At 48.1% G+C, this 10,259-nt stretch overlaps 1 protein-coding gene across 2 annotated transcripts in view; it reads right to left on the bottom strand.

Moving 5' to 3' along the window:
* CNMD (chondromodulin) overlaps window positions 1-9,689 on the bottom strand; it is a 34,882-nt gene extending 25,193 nt beyond the window's left edge. For both annotated transcript variants that reach the window (XM_011369730.2, XM_011369731.2), the window contains exons 1-3: window positions 9,618-9,689; window positions 8,999-9,139; window positions 2,665-2,805 (exon numbers count right to left, since the gene is read on the bottom strand). In XM_011369730.2, the coding sequence (XP_011368032.1) occupies window positions 2,665-2,805; window positions 8,999-9,139; window positions 9,618-9,689 (354 nt within the window). The remainder of the gene's footprint in view (window positions 1-2,664; window positions 2,806-8,998; window positions 9,140-9,617) is intronic.
* Window positions 9,690-10,259: the final 570 nt, after the last annotated feature.

The raw sequence follows: 10,259 nt of genomic DNA, 5'->3' as shown, positions 1-10,259 counted from the left end.
AGTTTACTCCATCTTAATTTCTAGCCAGGATTTTCGTTGCACATGGCATCGGGTCTGAGAGAACCGGCAGGACGCTTTTGCAGGCATAAATTTCTGGAATGCAGCTTGTGCACTATGAACACACCCAGTGTGCATTCCTCGTCAGGCTCCTCCGAGTCCCCTTTTCAACCAGGCCCTAACCCTGGGCTCTGTCTTGGCCCCCTTACTCCAATGTTAGCAAGAGTCTTGCTGGGTCAGTCCTGATCTGACCGCCCACCTTGGTCTGCATTCAGCAAAAACTCTGTTAGAGGCCAGTTAGCAAAAACCACCCTCTCTCTCTTAGTGATGTTCTGTCCACCAACGCCTCCAGCCTGGCCCTTGGCTCTAAATCCCTGTTTTTCCTTATGGGATTCAGAGTTGGGCCCAATGTCTCCCCTCTACTATGAAACCTCACTGAAGAGCCCTCCTTGAATAAGACCTGCCTTACCTTGTTTAACACTGTAGGGCCTGGAACCCTTTGTTCAGTGCTACCTGCTCTCAAGAGGTTCAGCTTACCATCAGCTCTGCTGAAATCTCAGTGAGGCCCTGAGTGAGCAGGGGAGACAGCTGGCTGACAGTTCAGAGCCTTTTCTAATCTGCACCCTCATCCTCAACCCCTTCCTTGCCATTGGCCACGTTGGGCTCCTTAGAACTCCAGGGCAGGCCTGGGAATTTTTATTCAATGTGCTTCCCTGGTCCTGGGAAGCTCTGCCCCTATTCTCTGCCTGTTGAAATCCTAGTCATTCCTTCAGACCTGATCCCACGGTCACCCCTGCTGTCAAACGTGCTCCAAGCCTCGAATCGGCAGCGACTGCCTCCCCTCTGTGCTCCACCACACTCTGTCCACAGCTTTGTTGCAGCACAGTGCCCAGGCTGACCTGAGCTGCGTTCATGTGGATGTCTGCATCCCCCATGCCTACCACCGTCCCTTGTACACAGTAGGTCCTAATGAAATGCCTCTTGAATTTGACTGATGGTTTAAAATCTAGGAGAAAGTAATTATGCAGGCACCATAGTGGCTGATTCATGTGTTTTCAAGAATCCAGGCTTGTTTAAACCCATAACAGCTTCTATCCATCAAAAGAAAAAAAAAATGTTCTACTTGCCATTTCTGACTTAGAGAAATGTGGAAGCTATCAAAGAGAATTGATCAGTTCATAAAATATTTGTGGCCCCGTTGGCCTAGGAGAACAAAGCACAATCAATACCATTATTAGAACCAAAGGATTATAAAACAGATATATAGGTTTGGGATTAAAATGTTTCAAAAGTATATTCCTGATACACGCACATCTTGAGAGAGATGGAGTTTTCCTCATTCATCTATGTAGCTAGCATTGCATATCTTGGTATTGTGGCGCATCAGAGGCATTCGGTTCTGTTCTGGGTTGAATGACGTGTGTGGGGGAGTCCCATTTTATAATTTAGTATTGAGCAGTACAAAGAAAAATGCTTTTACCTTGTCCTACGTCTTGCAGTGAAAGCCCTTAATAAGTCTGGAGAAATTATCCTTCTGCGTTGACCAGAACCGTGTGCAAAGCTAGGACTAAATGAGATGCAGCCAGGCACGCACGGGGCTGCAGAGCCTGTCCCCAGGGCAGAGCTCACCCCTTCTCATATCATCAAATCATATCTCGCCTCACCACGGCTGGTCACGCACGCGTCTGTTTGGTAGTCAAAAGGACTCGTGAAGTGTGTTTCGGTCTCCACGAGGGGAGTTTCTTTTATCCAAACGAAAAGCATCTCTAGTTTTTCTCATCAATCAGAGGAAGACAGGTCGATGAGACAGATATTCGTAGGCCAATAAACTATCAGAAGAGACATTGTTGTCAAGAGCCTTTTTTTCATTATGAAGTCTCACCTACGCCAGCTACCGATTTAACAGGAGAGCACAAACAGTGACGCCTCTTCCTCAGTTTAGAACGTGAAAGTGAGTAAGATATTTATGTTGGCCACGGGAAAGCAGGCCTGGAGTGATACTTTGGTTTGCAGATGTACACTGGAGCGTGGATGCTAGCTTTATGTTTCAAATTGCCCATAAACTGAATTTTTGAAAATAAACATGTTTGCCCTTTTCAAAGGAGACCAGAATGTGTTATCTGTAATAAGCTATTGTCAGAAAACATACAAAAAATAGGCGAATTTCTCCACGCTGATTTTCAAGATTCAATGGGAAACCGAAAAGTTGAGAAAAGTATGTAAATAAGTCCTACCTGTTGTTGATGAGATTATTAGATCATCAAAATTTCCCTCCTTTCTGTAAGTTCCAAAAAAGACCTTGCAACTCTCAGGGTTAGTTTGAACATTTTATTCAATCTGTGTTAGAGAAAGCTACTTGGAAAGAAATAGCTCTTTCACGTCTTTCTGCCAAAACTTTATATAGTTCTAAGAACCTGTTTTTTTCAAGGCCAATGTGCTGTTTTTTTTGTTTTTTTTTTTTGTTTTTCATTTTGAAAATATAAAAACATAATGAGTGGTCCTTTTGCAGAGAGGATCTGCTATCTGATGTTTGTGGATCAGCGGCACCATGAGTGCCACGAAGAACACCTTGCATGTGGGTGTGTGTGAAAGATGCTGCTTCTCTCTGAATCGGCAGTCTCCCAGGCTTGCCTGGTAAAACTCTGCAAATGCAGAAAATATACTTACATTCTGGAAGTCGTTAACTTCAATTGCTTCTTCAGCTCCGCTTCCCATTTTGAAGGTCTCTAAGTTGTTCCCGGCATCTATTTCCATTGACCCGTCTTGCAATTTCCCATTGATACTCATAGTGTAATGAACATTGTAAACCTGAAAGTAAACACAAGGGCGGTGAAGGCTTCCTTTTAGAGCGATCCAGGGATTATCTTTAGATCTTCAGCACGTGAGGTAGCTTTCATATCTGTCAGCGATACACTGAATCACCCTTAAGAGCGATAGATACATTTGTATATGAGGACTTCATCCATGTGCCAATCACTTAATTTCTTAAAAAAAAAAAAAAACCTTCAAAGTAAAATTTTTGATAGTCTCTGATACTATTTCAAATAGCTCTGGCTGTGTATAGCAGCCATCTGAGTAGAATCTCCAGCTTCCATGCCTGGCTTTCCCACTGGACCAGTCCCATCAGAACCTACGATAATAGAGGTTGGGCACAGATCTTTCTTTTTTTTTTAAAAGGACAAGACTCTGCAGCCAGAGTCGAGACCTAGTGATGCATACATGGAAATTGAGGAGGCAGAGGGTTAACTAGGCTATTAACTGAACAGATCTGCAGAGGCACCTCAACTTGAAAGTTTTTTTTTAATCTTTTGGTTGAGACTTGGCATGGAGTGTGGTATACAGTATAGGCTGCAGACAGGACTGAGATTTGCCTGATATGGAGCAGCATTTGCAGAGAGCAAGGTCAATGTGCACATCTGTTTCAGCTCCACATGGGAGTTACTCATTTTAATGACTCCATGGGACAGGCATATGGGGTTGTAGGGCATTTTGTAACGAGATGTGTTGGAGGAGAAGGCAGGGGGGGCCTGGCATTGCACTTGGGCACTGGTCCAGGATTCAAAAGACAGGTGGCCACGCCACTTATCCCGGGGTCTTGGGAGATGCCTCCAGTGTAAAATGAAGGCGTTGGGCCTCAGAGGTGGCTTTTCTGCTACGTTCTTAGCGCTCCGAGGTGTCACAGAGGTGGCCCAGAGGTGAAGGTGGCACAGCAGGTGTGGCTGCGATTCTCCCACGTCCACCCACAGTCCGAGCAGACAGGCTCTGCCTCTGTTTCAGGTGTTGTATTTCTGAGTTAAATCTTAAGAAAAATTCTGCCATTAAATTTAAAAAAAAGTTTACCACTAAATTATATGATCCAAAGGGCTCTCTTAGTTTAGACATCTTGTTCGTACACTAGTTTAAAAAATAATTCACGCACTGCTCCTGGTCAAGTGCTGCTGCTCTGCCAGAACTTTCTCTGAGTTGTGGGGTAGTAGCTGGGTTTCTTTTCGTTTCTTTTCTTTCTTTTTCTGACTTAGAGGCATTTATAGATCTTATATACAATATATTTCTTACATGATACGTAACATGTAACTTCTTTAATGGCGAAGGAATGAAAACCGATGAAAGACATTTGCTACTTAGTGTCAGGTCAGATTCAATTCAAGTCTGATTTTCTCCCTCAGGAAGAAACAGCTGCTACATGGACAAACACTGGAAAAAATATCTGTTGTTATTGGGTCATTAGTTGTGGAAGGTTCATTACTACCAGACTTGCAGGGCATGGTTTTATGTTTTCAGCGGAGATGCAGAAATGGCTTTGCTAGCCAGCACCCTTCCAGGCCACAGTCTTCATTCAGCAGAACAAAAGACACCAGGGTGCTGGTTCGGCTCAACCGAGTCTCAGCCCCCTCCCTCCCTCCTTCTGATGAACTTCTGTCTCCCAAGCTTGCCTGAGCATGAGAACCCTTTCTAGGGGTTCTGATCTCATGGAGCTGGAGCAGGGGCCACCAGTCTGGTGTCACTTTGCAACTCAGGTGGTCTGTAGGAGCAGCCTGGTCTGGGAAACCTGTTTTTTCTGGCTGAGGCAGGGCAGGTTTAGAAGGCAGACTCTGTTCTGCCCCCGTGCCCTCTGAGAAGCCACTATTCGCGTGAGTTGGTCATGACTGTCAGAAGGAGCATGGCAGACAACACTCGTGTGAGTCCTTGCTGGCGCGAGCATCCTTCACTCGGGTGACAAGAGGCCGTGTGTTTGGCTGTTGCACAGAAACTTTTACTAGTAAAGCAATGCAAAATTTAAAAAATTAACGGTTTCGACATTCTTAGCAGGTCTAAAGGAGACAAGACTGTGACGCTAGAAGAATGGCTTGTGGTCCTCATTTCACTCTCTCCCACTGCCACCGTCTCCCCCTTCCTCCCAGCAAAAGCTCCCTAACGAGGTACAGGGGTCACATCCTTTATAATGAGGCTTCAGCCCATTTTTTTTTTATAAGCAGTGAGCAGCCTGCAGGGAGCAGCAGCGAGGGGTCTGGGCCCCCCGCCTGAAGCAATGGGGGGTGGAGGTGGTAAATAGTCTGAAATTATTTCTAAAGCACAAGGCTCAGAGCTCAGAGGGAGGCTGGGCTGATGGAACGGTAATCACATTATCTGCCCTGAACTGTTGGAGCCGCTGGAGCCTAAGGCTGCTTCCATCTAAGTACGATGAAGTTTGTTATTTGCCAAAATTCTGCTCGATATGGTGCCTTTTACAGCCAAGGATATTTGCTAATGAGTTTCTAATAAAGCCTGGGTCTGTAAGATTAATTACATAATGCTTGGGACAATGTCTAGAAAAACCAGTCTGAGAATAAAGGCCCCAAGCGATGATCTCAGCCCCTATCCCACAGGGCAGGCTTGTCAGTCAGCTCACATGGGTGGGGATTTTCCATATTTCAATGCCTCGTTCCATGTACAATAATGTGGCTGAAACATGGCCTCAATATTTGAGCCCGGTCACTCGTCCCCAGTTATTAGCACTCCGATGCTTCATAGTCTTCCAGCCGACTTGGAGTAAATCTGTCCTAGGGGGATTTACCCTTATGAAAGAGATAAAAGGTGAATTACTGCTGGTTCTCCTGTTTGAGCCAATACAGAGCAGCAAAGGCATGAGTAATCCCCAGTGAGTGGGTAATCCATTTGGCTGGGGACGTTTTCCATTCGACAGAGACTTACCTTTTTTGATTATGTTTTGTTTGGGCTACTTAGATTTGTATTCAGGGAAAGCAGACCTGTGAGTGTGCTATGCATAGATGGTGCCAAATTTACTCTATTTAATATTTTATGATTTGTTTTTCAGATATTATATGGATCAGCATCAAATATTATGGGAGTAAAAAAAAAAACAAAACACTACCATAGTGTTCTTCATTCTCCTGCTTGTATAAGAAATAGCAATAACTTTGATTGTCGGCACTAAAATGTGATTCACTATTCCTCTGTATTCTTAAAATTTAATAGTGCTTTCTGGAATCAGGGAACCAATCATCTTGTGGAACAGTAAAAGATATGAAAAAAAGGAGTCCAGCTTATCCAGTATGATATTTGAATCTCTCTTTTTAGAAGCTTGTCAGTTAGCTGTGTTTGCCTTGAATAATGAAACGCCAAAAGATATTCATTTTAATATATATCATGACTAAAATCTTTACCCCCCCCCAAAAAAAACGCAAAGCAGTTTTTATCCCCAAATGACCTATAACATTGAGGTTTTGTCATCTAAAAGATAGCATTTACGTTCGAATACCACACAATTTCCCCAAGGGATGACAATCTAAACCCTGCTATTCATGGAGATGTAGATATTAAAATCGTTCCCATGTTTAGATTTGCGGCTTTCAAATGTGAGCGTCTGGCCCCGGCATCCATATTCAAAATACAAATACATTAAGGCACTTTTCAAAGATGCACAAAATACGGTGCAATTCTGATTTTACAAATCGATGCTTGTAAATTTGATATAGTTTCTAAAACAGACTCAGCGCGAAATGGCATGCTTATCTACACTAGGCATTTAAGTTAAAAATACAAATTAGGCAGTGACTGCAGAAGATGTGATGTGTAAAATGGTCGAATTGCTTTCAGCACCATTTTCTCTAAGTACTGGAATTCGTTCATGCTTTGAATTTCATGGTGGGAGAGAGGGGGAAGCCGCAGATTCTTTGAGGGCAGTGATTAAGAAACAGCCCTTTGTGTGTGCCCTGGAGATGGGATCATTTTCCATTAGTCCAAATAAGCTTGTGCAGGGCCTGGCAATGGTCATCAAGATAAAATGCCCCCTTTTCCATAGTGCACAAAATTCAGGGTATTTAGAGAACGCGCTGGAATTCTGCCCGGTCAAGTTAGAAGCACTTTTTATAGTCCTCGAGTGCCCATGGAGCTTTAAAATAAAGAGTTGCATAAAAGGAAGTAGGACAGCAGTTAGTGGAACAGTTACCATGAAATCACACGTGACTAGGCCAGAAGGGATTTTTAAAAGAGATTTGGCACCTTTAAGGAAGTTACACCTTTTCCCCCCCGCTTAGAGCAAGGGAGAAAAGAGCATTAATGACTAGGTCACATGCAAAGAGTAGTAGTAAGCAAACGAACAAAAACTCTTGAAATTTGTCCCTAACACTGGGTCTGAATCATCCGTCACTATCTTTGTCCCAGGTTCTTCAATTCACAGCCTTTCTCAGCCGGGAGAGGCCCTAGAGATCATTTAGTTTAACTGCTTCCCCGAAGATGGGTAAACTGAGGCCAGAGAGGTGCGGTGCCTTCCCCACGGTCACACGCCTGCTTCGTGGAAGCACCAGGCTGAGATCTGCTGAGAAGGGCCTTCCTCGAACCGTCCGCTGCTTTTCCCCGCTCCTCTACGTTTTAATATTCTCCCTTCAAACCCTGACTTGCTTTTCCACAAAGCTGCGTTCGGGCAGAAAGCAGCGAGCGAGCGGAGCTGGATGCAAGAGGGCAGAGGACGCCCCGGGAGGCCGCGGGAGGCCCCGGGAGGAAAGCGGACGCTGGAAACCGCGCTCTGGCTCCACCTAGCGGGGAGCGCGCGGGTGACAGGGAGGCCCCGCGCACCGCCCGGCCCCGCGCGGTGCGCGGGGCCCTATAACATTGAGGTTTTGTCATCTAAAAGATAGCATTTACGTTCGAATACCACACAATTTCCCCAAGGGATGACAATCTAAACCCTGCTATTCATGGAGATGTAGATATTAAAATCGTTCCCATGTTTAGATTTGCTGCTTTCAAATGTGAGCGTCTGGCCTGGCATCCATATTCAAAATACAAATACATTAAGGCACTTTTCAAATATGCACAAAATACTGTGCAATTCTGATTTTACAAATCGATGCTTGTAAATTTGATATAGTTTCTAAAACAGACTCAGCGCGAAATGGCATGCTTATCTACACTAGGCATTTAAGTTAAAAATACAAATTAGGCAGAGACTGCAGAAGATGTGATGTGTAAAATGGTCGAATTGCTTTCAGCACCATTTTCTCTAAGTACTGGAATTCGTTCATGCTTTGAATTTCATGGTGGGAGAGAGGGGGAAGCCGCAGATTCTTTGAGGGCAGTGATTAAGAAACAGCCCTTTGTGTGTGCCCTGGAGATGGGATCATTTTCCATTAGTCCAAATAAGCTTGTGCAGGGCCTGGCAATGGTCATCAAGATAAAATGCCCCCTTTTTCATAGTGCACAAAATTCAGGGTATTTAGAGAACGCGCTGGAATTCTGCCCGGTCAAGTTAGAAGCACTTTTTATAGTCCTCGAGTGCCCATGGAGCTTTAAAATAAAGAGTTGCATAAAAGGAAGTAGGACAGCAGTTAGTGGAACAGTTACCATGAAATCACACGTGACTAGGCCAGAAGGGATTTTTAAAAGAGATTTGGCACCTTTAAGGAAGTTACACCTTTTCCCCCCCGCTTAGAGCAAGGGAGAAAAGAGCATTAATGACTAGGTCACATGCAAAGAGTAGTAGTAAGCAAACGAACAAAAACTCTTGAAATTTGTCCCTAACACTGGGTCTGAATCATCCGTCACTATCTTTGTCCCAGGTTCTTCAATTCACAGCCTTTCTCAGCCGGGAGAGGCCCTAGAGATCATTTAGTTTAATTGCTTCCCCGAAGATGGGTAAACTGAGGCCAGAGAGGTGCGGTGCCTTCCCCACGGTCACACGCCTGCTTCGTGGAAGCACCAGGCTGAGATCTGCTGAGAAGGGCCTTCCTCGAACCGTCCGTTGCTTTTCCCCGCTCCTCTACGTTTTAATATTCTCCCTTCAAACCCTGACTTGCTTTTCCACAAAGCTGCGTTCGGGCAGAAAGCAGCGAGCGAGCGGAGCTGGATGCAAGAGGGCAGAGGACGCCCCGGGAGGCCGCGGGAGGCCCCGGGAGGAAAGCGGACGCTGGAAACCGCGCTCTGGCTCCACCTAGCGGGGAGCGCGCGGGTGACAGGGAGGCCCCGCGCACCGCCCGGCCCCGCGCGCCCTCCCCGGACCTACGTGACTGTCGCTCCCCTTCCAGAAGTAGAAGGCCGCGATGGTCCCGAAGAGCAGCAGCACCGCCCCCGAAATGAGGATCACGGCTCCGGCCTTGAGCAGCCGCGCGGGGCTGGAGGGCTTCACGGTCACCGCGGCGTACGCCTGCGGGCGGGGTCGGGGGCGGGAGGGACGGTCACGTCTGCGCCCCGCGCGCACGCACCGGTCCCCGCGCGGCTCCCGGGGGACTGGGGTGCGTGTGTGTGTGTGTGTGTGTGTGGGGTGGGGGGAGAGATGAGCAGCTCGCCCCGCGCTCCCTCCTGCGGTTCCCTGGTACTCAGGTTTGGATGTCCCATAAGCGATAGGCAAACTTTGCGGGGGGCAGGGCTGTCACCCCTGGATCTGCAGCCCCCGCCGGCCACAGGACGACCCTACCCCCCACTCCCTTATCACCCTCCCCTTCACACCTATCTGAGAATCCCGTGGCCCCTGCGTCACCCCAGACACGTTTGGGCGCCCCAGTTTGCCGCCCCCCCCATTCGGTAACACAAATCCCTGACAGTGGACCCGGACCCCCGCGAAGCCCGGGCCCTGCGTGCGGACTAAGCCGGCCGCCAGACTCGGGACCCCGGAGCGTACTCACCGGGGGACTGCCAAACTCCACGTCGTCAGGCCCCACCAGCGCGATGGGGACTTTGTCGCAGTTCTCTGCCATGGCTGCGGGGCGAAGGAGCGAGGCCCTGCGAGGCTCCGAGCGCGCCCTGGGTTCTGTCCTGCTGCCCAGACGTGCAGGGCTTTTCAGCTCCGCACAAGCGCGCGCGCCGCGCCCGTCCCGCCCGGGGCCGGCCCTGCGGTCCCCACCCGGGCCAGCCCAGCGGCCCCCACCCCCTCCCGCGCCTCACCTCTCTCCTCCCGCCTCTCTCCAGCAGGAGCAGCAGTGGGAGCTCGTCCTGTATTCGGGACTCACCTTCTCGCTCTCTTGTCTGCTCGCTCCCCCTACGTCCCCCCGTAAAAACCTGGTAAACCCGAATGTGTCGTGGGTACAGACTCTTTCCACCATCGGAGGGGCTCTTAGAACGTCAGAGGGCTCTACTGTGACACCTGAGGGCCCATTTCCTGCACCTGGTTCGTGTGTGTTGGGAGCCGGCGGAGCAGGGCAGAGAGGGGAGCAGGGTCGTGCAGGTGGACGCGGTCGCTGGCCAAAGTGGCAGGGTTCGCACCCACCTAGCATTGCTGGGTGGCCCCTGGGACTAGAGCATGGAGCAGGGGCTTAGAGATGGCCCCT

This window comes from Pteropus vampyrus, unplaced genomic scaffold (genome assembly GCF_000151845.1).
Source record: "Pteropus vampyrus isolate Shadow unplaced genomic scaffold, Pvam_2.0 Scaffold154, whole genome shotgun sequence".
NCBI classification, from domain to species: domain Eukaryota; kingdom Metazoa; phylum Chordata; class Mammalia; order Chiroptera; family Pteropodidae; genus Pteropus; species Pteropus vampyrus.
Note: the sequence above shows the minus strand (reverse complement) of the source record. Positions and strands in the feature narration are given on the sequence as shown.